Source organism: Mus musculus, chromosome 16 (assembly GCF_000001635.26).
Source record: "Mus musculus strain C57BL/6J chromosome 16, GRCm38.p6 C57BL/6J".
In the NCBI taxonomy this organism is placed as follows: Eukaryota; Metazoa; Chordata; class Mammalia; order Rodentia; family Muridae; genus Mus; species Mus musculus.
In genome coordinates, this window is record NC_000082.6 from 57,135,885 (window position 1) to 57,154,530 (window position 18,646).

Here is an 18,646-nt window from a genome sequence, read left to right on the forward strand (position 1 = left end):
GAAAATTTAAGTTTTGTGATGTCCTATGATAGTTGAAGAATGTTTTTGAAATGGGAATGCTGTTTTGAAGTTACTGGTAAAAATAATTGTCAGAGAAAAGGCTGGTTGTAGTTTCAGATCAAAGAACTGGCATAAGAAAGGAGCTTAGCCAGAGTTAGCTAGGAAAAGTGATGCTGACGGACTTGCTTGGGAGAGTAAGGCCGTGGGATTAGGAAGAGTGGAGCTTAAGAAGAGAGGTCACCACTATTGCTTGAATACTTGGAATGACTGGATAAGTGATGGGAACTTCCGATCTTCCAAATTTCAAACCACTTTATTGTGAGCTGTATATAGCATAACCAGTAGAAAGTGGTGTTTTTGAGGATGTTTTTTAGCTCTGTGGCAAAGTAGCTGTGGAGACAGAATAAATTGAAGGCCTTTAAAGTGCTACTTAGGAGGCAAGGCAAGAGGATTTATTGGATGGAGTTTGATAACATGGTAACAGCCTAAGCCACATAGCAAGATGTGATTCTACTGTGTTCACTTGCCTTGTGTTACTAGCCAGAAGGAAATATTCTGGATTCCTTGTTTTCTTTGCTATCTACAGAATATTAGACCATTAACAGCCATCAGAAATTAAACAGGATAAGCACACTCATTTCACAGCTGAGGAAAACAAACCCCAGCCAAGTACAGTAGTGACAGTTCCTTGAAAATTAAACATTTCCATATGCTTTTAGTTGAGTTTCACCTTTTGTAATTCAGTTGTACCTATTTGACACTGTTGGTCATTTTCACAATAATTCCATAATTTCTGTTTTCTGTCTTTTCCAGACGTCACTGCTGTGTGTATATTAGAAGGGTTTCAAAATGAGCAGAGCATGCTGTTAGCTGATAAAGTTCTTAAACTTCTTGGGAAAGAGAATGCCAAAGAAAAATACAAGGTAAATTAATGTGAGTTGGTAATAGTTGAATGCTGCTTGAACCAAGACATACTGTGTATGATAACTGAAATTAAAACTGGCTTGTGTTTCTTTTTCCTATACTCTTTCGTTGTTATAGCATATCAATTTTCAGTAAGTCTAAAACTGTACTGAAAGAAACATTTTACGTATTAGGAATTGTCACTCAACAGCCCAAAGATCAAATCCAATCTGCTTCCTATATATTAGCTGCTTGCATATTGCTTGGGGCTATTTTGTGCTGCTACAACATAGTTGAGTGGTTGTTACAGAATTCAAAGTCTATGTGCTATATAATGGCTAAACTGTCTATCACCTGAACTTTTGTAGAAAAGTACTTTCCAGCTCTTGCTCTGTATCATTAGTTTTTAAAGGTAAATTATATCAATGAACATTAGTGACATAATTTAATTCAACAGAGCAATGGATACAGCTATGTGGTCCCAGATCTAAGCTGGTGACTCTTACAATATAAGTACTTGGGAGGCTAAGGTAGGAGGAGCACCAGGAATTTGAGGCCAGCCTGTGCTATAAAACAAGACCCTAGTCTTTTAAGAAGGGGAGAGAGAAAAGTCATGGTCCCATCTCCTTCAGGGTTTTGTTTTACTGGAACAGATGTTAAGTATAAAAGAGCTGATATTAAGTATTAGAGGGGAAAATAGAGTGCTGGAAGAGTGAGAGCTTAGCTAAAAATCACCAAAGATGAACTGCTAAGTGTCAGGGATATCAGGGCCTTTGTTCTCTTTTCCTTTCCTGACATGATAATCTCTGAAACTAATCTATACAGTTGGGCTTAGTTGGCACATGCCTGTAGTTCCATTACTTGGGAGGTAAAACAAGGGGATTGTAAGTTAAAGACAGGCTAGTGTGCATAGAGACCCTGTCTCAAAACAACACTTAGCAGGTTTCATTGACATAGGCTTTCATGTATTAACATGTAGAGTGAATCCAAGGGCGATAGGACTGAACTGCACTAGGGCTCAGAATTTTATTGCCTTTCCACAATTTGTAAGTAAATTTTTTAAATCACCCATGAAACATGTTGGATTCCCAGTCTTATCCTGTGGCTTAGAGCTTAATATTGTTTATTAATTTGAAAACGAAAATTCACTTGTTTTAAGTCATTTTTATTCTGTAGTATACTTGCTGCTTTGATTAGTATTTTCACACTTTAAAAAGAAGCTTAAACATGATTGAATTTCAGAACCGTGAACCTCTGATGCCATCTCCACAGTTTATTAAATCTTACTTCAGTTCTTTCACCGATGATATAATTTCTCAACCAATGCTTAAGGGAGAGAAGTCTGATGAAGATAAAGACAAGGAGGGAGAGGCTTTAGAAGTGAAAGAAAAGTGAGTATGCGGAGCGCAGTGTCTGCTGGGTGGGCTGCGCCATGAAATGTGCCAGGACCGCAGTAGGCGCCCAGTCACCTCGGAACTCTATGTACAGATACAGTTGAATATAACCTTAAATTTATATTATAATATATACCTCTCTTTCTAGCAGATACCTATTAGTTCTCTGGTATTTCAGATTTTTCTGTCAGAGTCGTCCTGCTTTTGTAGTCTTAATGAGATTATCAAGAAAACACCCCTTAAGTTAATTAATGTGGCTAGAAGACAAATTTGAAAGTGCTACCTTAAATTCTAAATGTTTAAGTGCAGGGTAGTTCTTAATTTGTAAGCTGGTGAATGCTTAGAAATGCTACAAATTTCTTCAGTTTTTTTTCTACTTGTTCAGGACAGTGACAATCTTGTGTTTTATACTATTAAAAGCTGAAGTCAAAAGACACATGCCTTTATAACTGGATACCTTGGGATATAATATATATGCCATCTAAGCCTGCACATTCATATTAGTCAGTGCTTGTGTTTTTCAGTTAGGGTAACTCCTCCCTAACATAAGGTAGTAGTGTTGCTAATTGGGTATTTATTAATGTGTATGGAAGGAAAGGAAATAGTATTCCCTGTATTAAAACACAACTGAGTTTTAAGGAAATCTGTATAATTATACCAAGATAGGTACATTTTAGTTGGTAGGTAATGTTTCAGAAAGTCAGTTGGGAAATACTTGTTTCAGATTTCACATAACTTTATTAATAGTAATACAGAAACAATAAACAGTCCTCATCCTATTAAAAACTAGAATAAAGTTAATCACCTTCTATCAGCTATGGTGAGAGATGACAAGATATAAGTCATAAACTCACAGGAGCTCAGACTGAAGCCATTGCTGTAGTTCGCAGTTTGTATTTCTGTCTTACTCCAAGCTGTGGTGTCACCATGTTTTGATGACACCACTACTGCTAATTCTCAGTTTACAGGGTTATTATAAGATTTAGAGACCTGTGTAATTACTTAGCATATTTTCAGTTAACCCACTAACTGAACTTGTTACGTTCAATCAAATCTTAATATAATTGTTCCTGTTTTCTTACCCTGGTAACCTAAGCAAAAAAATAAAGTTAGTGTGAAGGTAGAGAAGTTAGAAGAATTTGATATCATTTTTCTTAAAGATCACATACCAGTTTTCTCTATCTAGACTATAACAAATGAAATGAGAAATTGTATTTTAATTTACAATGCTCTTTAATATACATGCTCTTTAACTTATGAGGGGTTACACCTTTATAAATACATTGTAAGTTGACAACATGTTAAGTCAAATATGCATTTACTTTACCTAACTACTGAGCAATATAGCACACTGCAGAGAAACAATTTTTTACCCTTGTAATCCTGTGGGTAATTCTGAGCTGTGACTTCATGAATAGGGTTGTATCCCATGTCTCTACTTCAGTGCAAAATAAAAATTTTGAAGTATATACCTCTAAAGTATATCATTTTCACACCATGTTAATGTACAACTGTCATATATCAAATGTCTTAGAAATCCTGTAGACTCCTTTTTTTTTTCTGTCAGAAACCTTCATTAAGTACCTCCTGTAGCAGTCATCATCTTAGAAGAATGTTGTAGCTGGGCTGTGGTGGGAGCCCATGCCTTTAATCCCAGTACTGGGAGGCAGAGGTAGGCAGATAGATCTCTTGAGCTTCAAGGCCAGGCTGATCTACAGAGCGAGTTCCAAGACAGCCAGGGCTACCCAAAGAAATCCTGTTTAAAACAGAAAATAAACAACAAAAAGCAGACAAAAACTGTACTCACTGTATTTTAAAAGGAGAGGTTGTTCTAGGGACTCTGCAAGATCGCTTGTTGGGTGAATAAGAGTTCCCTGACATGAGTTAATTCTAGGTCTACCTTTAAGGTGGAATAATAAATCTATTTGCGGCACTTTGGTGTTTTAACTTCTAGTCTTTGCAATGAACTGTATAAAACACATCTGGCCACTCCCCTTGACTTGATTATGTCTACTTCCTCCCTTCCCTTACTCCTTAAACAGTTGTTAAGTTATACTGATGCCCCAGACCAAAGGTAAGACAAGGTCCTCATCAGTGTTCAAAGAGTGACGTTCTAATCAGCTCACCTTACAGTAGCTAATGTCTGAATCAAGTACTAGCATAAGGATTCTGCCAGTGACTCTGTCTCCACTTGAAAACTGTGTTTTGAAGGTATGAAGAAAGTCCTGTTGATTAAGAACTCCTAGGCAGTTTAATCTCTAACCCCAGTTCCAGTCCCATACTGACTGAAGAATAGAGAAGGAAGTGATGATTGAGTGCCAAAGGTAGCAGGGTTTAGCATTTGCGCTCGCTCTCTCTCCTTAGTAATTATTTTTCTATGTTTGCTTTCATCTTCAGTTCTGGGTATTTGAAAGCTAAACAATATATGGAAGAAGAAAACTATGACAAAATCATAAGTGAATGTTCAAAGGAAATAGATGCTCAAGGCAAATACATGGCAGAAGCATTACTTCTGCGAGCCACCTTCTACCTACTTATTGGCAGTGCCAACGCGGCCAAGCCTGACTTAGATAAGGTCATCAGTTTGAAGGAAGCTAATGTGAAGGTAGGTCCGTTTTGAAATGTGTGTGCATGTGAAAAGTTAGAACGGGACCATGGTTACTTTGGCCGTTGCTTTGCTCAATACCTTAGCATTTCACTTGGGCTTCCATGAAAGGCTATATTTTTATTTTGAGGAGTCTACATATAGTAATATTGTTGCAGTGAGTCTGAAGCAGTAATACTTATCTTCAGGCAAGAAAATAAACAACTTTTTTTCTAGAGCATTTAGTGTACTGTCAGATCCCTCTTGTGGCCATGGCATACTGTAAAAGTTTGGTTTTGGATAATAGCGACTGTGGTGTGGTTGATAATATTGTTAAAATCCTTTAGAAATTAAATTTTCATACTGAAGTTATCCTACAAAATTTTCCTTAATCTCTTTTCATGCCGATGTCCTAAGTACTGAATTTCTTACATTGTATTTGCTATAAAGTGTATGCATTGTTGCCTTGAAGATGCCTGAGTTCATGATCATGACTTGTTAGCTTTAACAGCAAAGAGTAATAGTATCTACTGTCTGTTGTATATAAAAATTGCCTAAAAAACAAACCAGAAACCTAAATGTAAGAACTAAAAATAAAACTCATAGGAAAAACATAGAAAAATTATTATCTTGTATCAGGAAGAGGTTTCTGAGATATGACACCTAAAATATAACTTCAGAAATCAAAAAGTTCCATCAAGATAAAGAACTTGATGCCAAGGCTGAAAACTTGAGTTCATTCCCTGGAGCCTAAGCGATAGAAGAAAGGCTGAGCTCAAGCAAGTGTCCTCCTGTGAGCATGTGTGGGCACACACAGAGTAAATAAATGAACGTGAAAAGAAAAATATATAAAAAATAATATTAAAAGTTTTAAAATGAAAAAGATAAAAAGATGCTGAAACCAAAAAAAAAAAAAAAAAAAAAATCAGCTTTTGAGCCAGGCATGGTGACTTATATTTGGTGGCTGAGGTTGGAGGATTGCTTTAAGTAAGCCTGTGCTTAAAAGGACAGTATCAAAAACTGAAAACACCTTCCATAGAATGGAAGAAAGACATTCATGAAAGGTTCTTTATAATCAAGAAAAAAACTTAGAATTCAACAGTAAAAAGGAAACCTAATCCAAAAATGCACAAAAAGTTTGTATAACTCACCAAAGAATATTCTACAAATGAGCAGTAGTAGCATGAAAAGGTGTCCTAGTACCATTCCGTTAGGGCAGTTTCAACCAACGCTTCATTGAAGTGCCTCTTCTTTCCTATTATAATGACTGTAATTGATTTTTAAAAAATTGAAAGCACAGGCAATAAGACTGTAACTCAACATGTAATAAGTACTGGCTAAGAATATAGGGAAACTGGGACATTGTGTTGCTGGTAGGAATGTAAATGATAAAGAATCTTTAGGAATTAGTTTGGCTATTCTTCAAAATGTTAACACATTGAGTTGCCGTGTAATCTATCAATGCTGCTCGCAGAGAGTTTAAGACACACACACACACACACACACACACACACCTCTGAATGTTGACAGCAGTATCAATCATGACCCTCAAAAGAGTAGAAATAACCCATATGTCCAATATCTACACTGAAATATTATACCATAAAAAAGAGTATTAATAAATACCACATTGAAAATACTACATGAAAACCAGAAAAAGACATAGGATATCTGAAACATTCAGAATATACCAGTGTGTGGATTAGAGGTAAGTAGTTTCTGGGCACTTGGATGAGAAGTGTTGTGCTTACATGTGTTGTGTTCTTTAGGTACAGTAAAAATGCCCCGAAATCTGTAATAACCAACCTTTAACAATATTTAGTTACTATACTAAAAACCTTGTGTATAGTCTTTAAAAGGATAAACTTTATAGTAGGCATTACAGAATTTTTTTCTCTTAATCTAAATTGGGTTTTAAAATTAACCAGGTACTTTCTCTCATTTTGGCTGTGTAGCTTCGAGCAAATGCCCTTATCAAGAGAGGCACCATGTGCATGCAGCAGCAACAACCTATGCTGTCTACTCAGGACTTCAACATGGCTGCCGAGATCGATCCTATGAACTCAGACGTTTATCACCACCGAGGACAGGTGGGTAGATCTGATCTTAGCTGGAGCTGTGCTTGATAACTACTCTGCAGGGTTTCTTGAAATTTTCTTACAACATGTGAACTCTTTTTTTTTTGTTTTGTTTTGGGTTTTTTTTTTTTGTTTGCTTGTTTTGGTTTTTCGAGACAGGGTTTCTCTGTATAGCCCTGGCTGTCCTGGAACTCACTCTGTAGACCAGGCTGGCCTCAAACTCAGAAATCCGCCTGCCTCTGCCTCCCGAGTGCTGAGATTAAAGGCATGTGCTACCACTCCAGGCTACATGTGAACTCTTAACTTGACCTTTGTTTACTTACATCTTGAAGATTTATAATCATATGATATAGAAGAAAGGGAAGGCAAAAATGTGTTAGCGAATCAGCTAGCCTTTTGGGGTGTTCATCTGTATTTTATATGCTTTCAGTGAGTACACACTAGTCCTACTTAGTAAACATTTTCATGATTCTCTGTACATGTGTGTGTGTGTGTGTAGCGGTATATGCACATTAGTGTAGGCTCCCAGGGAAGCCAGAGGTATCAGGTCTAAACTGGAGCTAAAGGGAGCTAAGATACCCACACATATGCAGGAAACCAAACACCCAGAATACACCTAGTCTTGTCTAGTTTGCTTAGCATGCCTTCTTTTATTACAGTGAAGTAGGAAAAGTTCTACACTAACTGAAAACATATATATTTACTTATTAGACCTAAGGCTCACTTGTTGTCCAACCTCATCTGAGCTCTCCTCCAGCATCAACAGCCTGAGTACTGGGATGATAGATGAACCTGGTTTGAAGTCTTTGTAGGGGAGATTGTGGTCCAGTGTTTCTGAAAGGTGTTTATAAAGTGTTGAAATAGCATTTTAAAAATTCTTGCCATTTCCATCTTTATTTTTAATATCTTGTAATTAATTGGGTGATAATTATATAAAGGTCTAATTGGCTTTGAAATTAAGTACAGAAGCACTTGATATTTTATATTTATTTATTTTTTATTAGATATTTTCTTTATATACATTTAAAATTTCAAATGCTATGCCGGAAGTTCCCTATACCCTCCCCCCACCCTGCTCCCCTACCCACCCACTCCTGCTTCTTGGCCCTGGCATTCCCCTGTACTGGGGCATATAAAGTTTGCAAGACCAAGGGGCCTCTCTTCCCAGTGATGGCCGACTAGGCCATCTTCTGCTACATATGCAGCAAGAGACACGAGCTCTGGGGGTACTGGTTAGTTCATATTGTTGTTCCACCTATAGGGTTGCAGATCCCTTCAGCTCCTTGGGTGCTTTCTCTAGCTTCTCCATTGGGGTCCCTTTGTTCCATCTTATAGATGACTGTGAGCATCCACTTCTGTATTTGCCAGGCACTGACATAGCCTCATACGAGACAGCTATACCAGGGTCCCTTCATCAAAATCTTGCTGGCATATGCAATAGTGTCTGGGTTTAGTGGCTGATTATGGAATGGATCCCCAGGTGGGGTTTTCTCTGGATAGTCCATCCTTTCCTCTTAGCTCCAAACTTGTCTCTGTAACTCCTTTCATGGGTATTTTGTTCTCTATTCTAAGGAGGAACAAAGTATCCATCCATTGGTCTTCCTTCTTCTTTTCTTGTGTATATTTTTTTTATCCAAATTGCAATGAAAAAAAAAAAGAATTATCTTTTATTTTTAAATCAGACACCAGTCTTAACGTTTGAAAATTGTGACTTTTTTCTTGCAAAGAAATTTTATGTAAATAATTAACTGCTGAGCATTAACTGTGACAACAGAAGAAAAGCATGGTATAAACTTAAACACTGAGCCTGTTACTTTATTGCATTTAATTATGTACTCTTTCCCTAGCTGAAAATTCTGCTGGATCTGGTTGAAGAAGCAGTGGCGGATTTTGATGCATGTATCAGATTAAGACCAAAGTTTGCTTTGGCGCAGGCTCAGAAGTGTTTTGCATTGGTAGGTGCCCTTTAACTTGTGATTTCATATGCACATTTGTATTTCATAGTATCCAGCAAAGTGAGGATTGTATTGTCTACAGACTCATCTGGTTTCTTCTCAAAACGGTGACCTCAGGGAGGAAAGTGTCGGGAGCGTGTTAGTCACTGTGTAACTGGCCTTGGACTCAGCCATCTTGCCCGGCCTCCCCTGCTGCTGCTGCTGCTGCTGTTAAAGCTGTGCTTTGCACACCCAGCTCTTGGGTTTACAGCAAAATTACTTCTCTACCATAAACTAGTATGAAGGAGTCAAAAATCATTTGAGGAAATAATTCATAGTTATGACAAGACTTAACTGCTTTTGCTATTTAATTTTCCCTCTAAAGAAAGTTGTGTCATAGGTATTACAAGTTTAAGATGCAAATGAAATTATATTAAAAAGTCTATAGGTGGGATATATCTTGGTGATAGAGTATGTGAAGGCATAGTTTTGAATTTTGGCACTACAGAAAAGTAAATCAAAATTATGTCATCTATATGCTTAGTTAACATGTCTCAGTTTTTTATTGCTCTGAAGAGACACCATAACCAGGGAAGTTACAGTTGTACAGGATTAGTCCATCATCGTCATGTCAGAGAGTAGGGCAAAAGGCAGGTAGGCATGGTCCTGGAGCAGTGGTTAAGGACTTACCTCTGACCCATAAGAAGGAGAAAGTGGGCCTAGCCTCAAAGCCCACTCCCAAGGACATAATATTTCCAAAAGGCCGCACCTCCTAATCCATTGCACAAGGAAGAAAAGGAATGAAGGAAGGAAGGAAGGAAGGAAGGAAGGAAGGAAGGAAGGAAGGAAGGAAGAGGGAGGGGGGGAGGGAGGAAGGAAGGAAGGTAGGTAGATAAGTAGGTAATCGGCTCTTCTGAAAATGCTTATGTAATGTTCTGTGTCTGTATAATATGTTAAGATTCCAGAAATTGGGGCAGGTGAGATGGCTCAGCGGGTAAGAGCACTAACTGCTCTTCTGAAGGTCCTGAGTTCAAATCCCATCAACCACATGGTGGCTCACAACCACCCATAATGGAATCTGGCGCCCTCTTCTGGTGTGTCTGAAGACAGATACAGTGTACTTACTTATAATAATAAATAAATAAATAAATAAATAAATAAATAAATAACTTTTTAAAAAAAAGATTCCAGTTTTGTTTTTGTTTTTTTTAGCTCTTTAACTAGAATGTTTTGATTTTTTTTTTTTAAATAGTATCGCCAGGCATATACAGCAAACAATTCTTCGCAAGTCCAGGCAGCTATGAAAGGTTTTGAAGAGATCATAAAGAAATTTCCAAGATGTGCTGAAGGCTATGCACTTTATGCCCAGGTAAGTGTAAAAAAACAATTTTTAAGAGCTGCATTTGTAAGCTGAATCCAGCATGGAGTTATGCTAGCCTGATCTCTCCAGGAGCTCGCTCTCACTCACTCACTCACTCGCTTGCTTGTTTATTTCTATGTATGTTTATTTTACTGTGTAAGTTTGGCTGACATTATATAGAACAGGCTGACTTTGAACTCAGATCCATCACCTATGGGATTAAAGGAATACACCACCAAGTTTTCTTTAAAATTCCTGAAGATTTACTGTTTTAGAGTTGAAACTACAAAAAGCAAGATTTAAACCTCCAATCAATCCAGGCTGGCCTTGAGCCTATGATCAGGAATGACTTGGCCTCCCAGGTGCTGAGATTGCCACCAGGCCCAGATTCTAATTTTTCTTTCTTTCTTTTTTTTTTTTTTTAATTACAAAAGGAAACATTAAGGGCTTTCCAGAATTATCACAGAAATAGAAAATATTAAAGTTTTGCCAGCTTTGCTAGACTCCTTCCTAATCCCTTGGTGAGATTGCTAGCTTTTTCCCTTCATGCTCTTTAGTGACATTTCATAACGACTTGGAGGCCTTATTGAAGGAGGCCTGTGGGAAGTTGATCTCTGTGAACTGTTCTTCCAATGTGTCCTACATGTCACTGGCCATCAGCTCATAATCTGGGACATGACCCAACCTGGAAGTCACTGTCTCTTGATTCTTAGTGTTTTCCATTTCTTTATAAAAATGAAACGTTGCTCACTACACATGAAAATTAACTATAAGAGCATCTGCTGTGTAAACCTATATAAAGCTAAATGAAGACAAATAAGAATTTATAATATAACTGGATAGTAATCATCCTTACCTTTGCCATAGAAATCAGGAGTTTAGAGTATAAATTTCTGTACCCCACAGAACACCCAAAGATCACTGCCCTTTAGTGAAAGAGTAATATGGGAAGATCTTTTTTGCAGCCTGTTTCCAAATTGCACATTTCTCTATTCCCTTTGAATGGGTTTGATTTCTAGGATGTTTCTTCAAAAATCTGAACTGGCATAACTTCACTGAAAATTTAATGTAACTTTACATGCAAGTATTTACATTTAAAATTTGTTTTCTATAGCTGCTACAAAAATTATATAAATTATTAACTCTCACAGCTTAGATGCAAGTCCCTCCCTCCCAAGTTAAACTGTAACATAGTGTCCATGAAAGTAAGTCTTCCTCCCAAGTTAAACCACAACATAGCATCTGTAAGAGCAAGTCTTCTTCAGCCACAGCAGTAGCAGTTTCCATATTTATACTGTACCCTTTAAAATGACTATCCTTTAGACTAGTTCCCTTAATATTAGTGTGATAAATTATAAATACAAGTATAGGTTTGTGAAAATGTTATTGATATAGCTGTCATTAAAAGTAGGCTCTTCTGTATACTACTGTTTCCCAAACCCTTTGATTCCATTACGATATAAAATTTAAACTGGCTTTAATTAACTACAAGCCCTGGTGAATACATAAATTTTAACACTTAATAAGGAATATACTTTTAATTTTCAAGTTATCAATTATATTAATATATATAACTAAAGTTTTTCTTCACATAGGCATTAACAGATCAACAACAGTTTGGTAAAGCTGATGAAATGTATGATAAGTGTATTGATTTGGAACCAGATAATGCTACAACTTATGTTCATAAAGGGTATGTATTTTTCTGGTTCTATTTGTTTCAATAAAATTCTAAATCTCTTTCAGAGTAATACAATATTTCAGCCTTACAGAAATGATTCAGATAATGGTAGACCTGTCAATCAATTGATCAATTTATTGCACTATGTAGGGTTTTTTTAAATCTTTGTGCATATCTTTGTGATATCTGTGTGCATGTGTGAACTTGGATATGTACTTGCCACAGTAGAGATGTGAAAATAATTTGGGTAACAATCTTTACGTTCTACCTTGTTTGAGACAGTCTGCTGTCTGTTTCAGCCGCCCTAACTCACCCAACAAGGGAGAATTTAGTTATTAAACAAAATGTATAAAGTAATCATTGGTGGCAGAACCAATGGATACACAGCCTAATGGTGTCATTCAAACAAATATATTATTTTACTTCTCAATTTGACCAGTGAGCTTATAAGTTCATAGTATTTCTGCTATGACTAATTATGTAAGACTAGTAATTTTAATTATAATACATTGTGTAGAACTCTTTAAGAATGCAAATGTGTGTGCTTGGAGTCATTTTCACTATGTATTGCTGGCTGAGTTTGAACACACAGAGATCACATTCTTCTGCTCTACAAGTTCTGGGATTAAAGTATGTGTCATAACGGCCATTCGTAAGATAAATTTGTGACATATATATACATATATACATATATGTGTATACACATATGTATATACACACATACATGCAGACATGCATGCATATATGTGCAGGAAAGTGAGCTGTCTAAAGACTAAAATATTAAGTATTGAGAAGCTGAGGCAGAGGATCTTGAGTTTGAAACCAACCTGAGCTAGTGAGAAACTTTCTCAAAAAATTAGAAAGCTTAGAATAATTTTTGTATTTGTTATGATATACATCTGTGGGTGATATTTAAGATAAAAATAGTGACATAAAGTTAAAGGCTGGAGCCGGGCGGTGGTGGCGCACATCTTTAATCCCAGCACTTGGGAGGCAGAGGCAGGCAATTCTGAGTTTGAGACCAGCCTGGTCTACAGAGTGAGTTCCAGGACAGCCAGGGCTACACAGAGAAACCCTGTATCTAAAAAAACAAAACAAAAAAAAGTTAAAGGCTGGAAAGGACTAGCGAAATTAGATTGCTCAACAACTAAGAGCAGGCCTTATTGTCTAGAGGACCCATATTGAGTTTTCAGCATCCGTGTTGTCAGGCAACTCAGAACCGCCTGTGACTCGATCCAGTTCCAGGGGATCTGAGACCCTCTTTTGGTCTCTACTAACCCTTGAATGTATGCACCATACATTCACAGAACCAAACATGCACATAAATGGGGAAAAATATAAAGGCTGTAAAACAAGTATTTTTTTACATTTAATATTTTGAAATGATTGTATGATATTCAGAATTTATAATATAGTCAGTAAATTGAAAATAATGCAACAATTTTATTTTTATAACGATAAAGTAATTTATATTATCAGAGTAAAAGGAGAAGATGCCTTAATTTTCAGAACAATTTTTTCATGATGGGTTTAATATACTTTTTATTTCCATGAAATAGAGCCAAACACAACTGAAACAACAGACTGAGTAAACAACTAGAAATCAGCCAGTGCCACTAGCATAGTAGAAAAGAGACCAAAAAAAAGAGAGAGAGAGACTGTAACCCACAAAAGTCTTCTCTAGGTCTTGCTCCCAGGAGTCAGACTGGTTCTAGGGCAGGAGTTGGAAGGGAATGAAACAGGGTTGGTATCTGCATACAAAAATCAGTTGTCTCTGTTTCTTAGAAATAGAGAAAAGGAATACTGAGTCCTGACTTACAAATCTGTGGCCAGGCACTCAACATCAGAAATAGAGACCAGAAGCCTTCAGTGTGATCTGCTGTAGTCTTTGTTTTCCTTATAAATTGTTTTGTTTATTGAGAACAGAGCCCAAATCATACGTTTATATGTTTATCAGTATTGGGTCCGTCTAACTGTCTCCCCCACCCTACTCCAATCCAGTTTACTTCAACTTCAGTGGAAGCAAGATTTGGATAAAGGTTTGGAGCTTATCAGCAAGGCTATTGAAATTGACAACAAATGTGACTTTGCATATGAGACCATGGGGACTATTGAAGTGCAGAGGTAACTAATCAAGCTGCTTCTTAGAGACGTAATATTGTCTTTGGTTCTCATTACGTATGTTGGCTTGTAAACCAATATCTATTACAGTTTTAAAGCTTGCTGTACTTTTGATGCAGGCTTCCCTAAAAATTAGGGAATTCGGATTTGCCTCATTTTACTTACACTTATAAAAGCTATCCGGCTTGTGCCTTACAAGGTGAAACTAGGTCTTTATTGTGTATGATTTTCTTTTTCATGTTTATCCTTCCTGTGGGAAGGCCAGAAATACCTGAAGTATGGTTTAGTCAGTGTCAGATAACAAGGAACAGATAGCTAAGCTGTATTGGAATCTGGATCCCGCTACAAAGAAGCAACCAGCCAAGAAGCTGAGCCGCTGAATTTTCATGAAACCTCCGGTTTAGTTGGACTTTTTTTAAACAAGTCTGATTTCCTGTAACTTGTTTAGTGTAAATATTTACCCACAGTCGCCCTTACGGTCTACATTTAATGTTGGCTACTATATATGTAGTAGACTATGCCCCTTAAGTACTGGTCTTCAGTCTCTTCCAGATCGCAATTCTGTTGGCCTAAACTCATCTTTATAGTGATCCCAAGATAAAATTGAGGTGTACAGAAACTAATGCCCAGGCCAGTTAGGCTAACAAAGTCACACTGTGACACATGACTGAGGACAAGACTTGAGTCCATACTTTGCTGATGTCAGGCACTAATCTTGCCACTATCACTTGTCAAGATCCAGGATAAGTCCTCTTAATTACCTATTGTCTGCTCTTCCTGTGGCTCTCTTTCCTCCAAAAGACTGACGAAAAAAATGTGATTCTTCTGATGGCAGGTATATACAAATACCATTTCTTATGTTAATGTGTCATTACAAATAATTCTTTTACTGATAGAACAGTGGTTCATAATTATGCTTGAGCAAAGCTCTAGATTCTTCTTAGATTAGTGCATATAAAAACACTTGACATTTAGAGTATTCATAGAGGCTACCTTAAGAGGACAAGGGTTGAGGGAATTTTCTTTGTACTGTAAGAGCCATTTTAGGGGCTGGAGAGATGGTTCAGTAGTTAGAGTACGAGCTGCTTTTCCAGAGGACCTGGGTTCAGTTCCCAGCACCCACATGGCAGCTCACAGCTGTCTATAACTCCAGTTCTAGGGGATCTGACACACTCATATAGACACACATGCAGGCAAAACACTGGTGCATGTGAAATTTAAAAAAAAAAAAAAAGGTCAGTTGTAGGTCTGGGGATCAGGCCTCGTGGATAGAGTGCTTAGCTAGCCTGATTTCATTCGCCAGCACTACAACAGGCCACGCGACAGATTCTAAACTAACTCTGGAGGTTATGCAGGAGAATCAGAGAAGTTCAAGGTTCTCTTGAGCTACATAGGGAGTTTTAGGTAAGGTTGGGCTAGAAATCTTGTCTCAAAAAAAAAAATGTTCATCTAAATCCTACTTTAAAGTTGAGTGATTGGCATTGCTGGTTATACTAATATTTTGCAGGTCATCTAGCTATTATCAAAACAGATCCATATAAACCAAAAATAGTTCATTGTGTTAGCCATATACTATAGGAAGTTAAATATGGGCCACCTTTAGTGATACTGAGTTAACTAGGCTTGACTTTGATCTTAGTTGCAGGATTACACGCATTTAGTTAAGTATTATGCACATGCTTGCATACATAGATAACACTACTTCCCTTAATCAGTTGTTTCTTAGTAACTATATAACTTAGTCACTCTTAAATGTAAGAGGAAAGTTTTATTAGCTATAGCATGTTGATCCATTTATTCAAAAACAGATAGCAATTACTAACCTTTGTACTTAGCTGCTTGAACTGAAAGATACGTACGAATGAGCTAGTAAAGTCGTCTCCCTATGTATATGGGCCCAAGAGAACTGTGAGGAATATTGGGAATGAAGTATTTAGTTCTTAGGTGTAGAGTATACAATACTATATTTGAAGTGGGCCCTCAAAGGTAGGGATTTGAACAGAGTTAAACAGAGACAATAACCTGAGGCTCTTTGTGATCAGGGTTGACATGGTCAGGGAACTGGGATTGACCTTTGACTGCATGGCATTTGGGGTGAGAGATAAGGTAGTAAGAGTATGGAGTCAGTCCTTTAAGGGGCAAGCGTTTGAGGGCTACTAATGCTCTGTATTGCCAGAAGCCTCATATTTGACCAGAAACATACAGGCTTAGGAACCAGGAAAATTAGGGTTTTTAAGTAACCAACTTAGTTACCCTAGTCTTCCCATATTTAACAAAGGATTCAAGATAATGTAGGCAGAATATGCTGCCATGATGGCCTCAGTGAGAGAGGATGTGCCTACCCCTGCAGACGTGACGTGCCAGGGTGGACGGATATTCACAGGGGCTTCCCCTTCTCAGAGGAGAAGGGGAGAGGGAGTAGGGGAAGAGCTGTTGGAGGAGGGACTGGGAGGAGAGGAGGAGATGAATATATTGGGGTGTAAGGTGGATTCATTAGTGTTTTCAGTATGCTGTGCTAGGCCTTTTTATTATGAAAGAAACGTTTTATTAGAATTACAATCGAAGGCTTCATGCAGCACAGTTAAACTTTATTGGTTATTAAGAACTGCTTGTTGAAGAATCTTTGAATTTTTGCTCTTTTAGAGGAAACATGGAGAAAGCCATTGACATGTTCAACAAAGCTATCAACTTGGCCAAGTCGGAAATGGAGATGGCTCATCTGTATTCACTTTGTGATGCTGCCCATGCCCAGACAGAAGTAGCAAAGAAATACGGATTAAAACCGCCGACATTATAAACACAGGGGAAACAGACTGACTCTTTTCAAAGAAGTTTACCCCCTCTTCAACTCAACCCTGAAGACACTGTCATAAATTGTTGAACGGTGGAACTTAGTAGTCCCTTTGTGATGTTGTCATTCATTACATCTGTTTCATGTTTAGGTGTAGTGGGCGTGGCTGTTGAAGGAAGTTTGCAGTCTTGCAGCTTTTATTCCCTGTGCAACAAAAGCTTAGAACCTGTTAAAGGGATATTAAAACAAAGTTGTAGAATACAAACAGTAATTGGCCATGCAAATAAAAACTTTGATTTGTTGATTTGTTTTTTTTTTTTAATATTGGGGTGGGGATTATGTTCTGAATGATTTTGTTTTTTTATAGCTGTTTGTATAATATGTGAGTATTTTATAGTATGTTAGTTTTTAACATAGTAAGTGCTGTAAAATATACTTCTTTTGTATTCAATTAATCCTTTTTAATTTTTTTTGAAGGATGAAAAGCTTCAATGTGGATTTCAGTAAAATTGAAAGACTTTAAGCTATTGTCAGCATGCACAGTGCCTCTGATTCTGTAGAACTTTAGTAAATTATGCAGAAGCAAAATATTCTCATTGATACTTGTACAGGAAGACTTAATGAGGGACTGAACAAGGCAGGTAAGATGAACAAGACATGTATATACTTGGCCGTGCCTATTCCATAGTAAGTACTATTTAATAGTATGCTTTTAAATGAAAGTGGGTGTATGTGAGCAACCCACGTACAGGTGGAGTACATGTGATGATATATAGGAGTATTTAATTAGCTTCAATTTTCTAGTGACAGAAATTTGGTAAAGGTTCTAAAGGATGTCAGTCCTGAAGCCAGGACATACTTGTTTGAAATGGAAACCTCAGTGGTGTAGCTGTGGCTGCTAACTTAGGGATTTGAGCCAGTATTTCCAGAGCTGTCCAATACATAGAGTACTTCTGTATTGAGGTGACCTTCACCTCTAAGGACGGATGGCCCACATCCACATCTCCAGGGATGCTGACAGTTGGTTCTGTTCATTTTGATCTGTACCTCATCCTCTTTTGACTCTCTAAGCTGTTTCTCTTCCTCACTTTCACAGCCTATCCTTTTACTTACTTATCTGCTGGAGTTTTCTGGTTGGGGAGGGATGTGTTCTTACTGAGTCTGTTTCCAAGATCCAGGACAGGTTGAGGTTTATTTAAGTAAAATGATTTTTTAAAAAAGCAAGCCTGCTTATAATTATAGTTTACATTGTTGAGAGTAAAGGAGCATTTTACACTCTTATTTTAAAAGGGTGCTTTATCCCACTGAAACCAAAATGATTTTGTCTACAGATGCTGTCTTTTTAGAAAATATTAGAAATGACTCCTCTTATAAAGTCAGTTTTTGGACGATGCTGGTTAGCCTATGGCTGATATCATTAGGAACAATTAATGTAATTTAAGGTGACTGGGATAATGGAAAGTTGGAGAGATCTTCATTTTGTTGTGAAATAATTCTCCAATGATGATAACCTTAAATACAGAAATGTCCTACATCTCTGAATGTGACCTCTTCGCTTAAAAGTTTTTTATTTGCATGGCTGTATTTACATTAATAGGGACATCTTCTACTCTTCTCCCTTCTTTCTTGGGGTAGGGTAGGAAACACTGAAGCATGTGCCGTTCAATACTGTCATTCCAGATACTCAAATGTTTTGCTTGTTGTGAACATGTTTGAAACTGCACTGAAAGCTGCATCTGTCTGTATCTTTACTTTTGTAAATGGCTTCACATGTAAATTCACAAAATAAATACTACATTC

The 18,646-nt window shown here is 37.2% G+C and overlaps 1 protein-coding gene across 1 annotated transcript in view; it reads left to right on the forward strand.

Annotated features, from left to right (window-relative positions):
- Positions 1-18,646, forward strand: part of Tomm70a (translocase of outer mitochondrial membrane 70A) — a 32,817-nt gene extending 14,171 nt beyond the window's left edge. Inside the window, exons 4-12 of the mRNA NM_138599.5 lie at positions 814-923; positions 2,146-2,294; positions 4,695-4,902; positions 6,837-6,971; positions 8,807-8,914; positions 10,146-10,262; positions 11,849-11,946; positions 13,936-14,058; positions 16,699-18,646. Of these exons, the coding sequence (NP_613065.2) occupies positions 814-923; positions 2,146-2,294; positions 4,695-4,902; positions 6,837-6,971; positions 8,807-8,914; positions 10,146-10,262; positions 11,849-11,946; positions 13,936-14,058; positions 16,699-16,852 (1,202 nt within the window). The 3' untranslated portion in view covers positions 16,853-18,646. The remainder of the gene's footprint in view (positions 1-813; positions 924-2,145; positions 2,295-4,694; positions 4,903-6,836; positions 6,972-8,806; positions 8,915-10,145; positions 10,263-11,848; positions 11,947-13,935; positions 14,059-16,698) is intronic.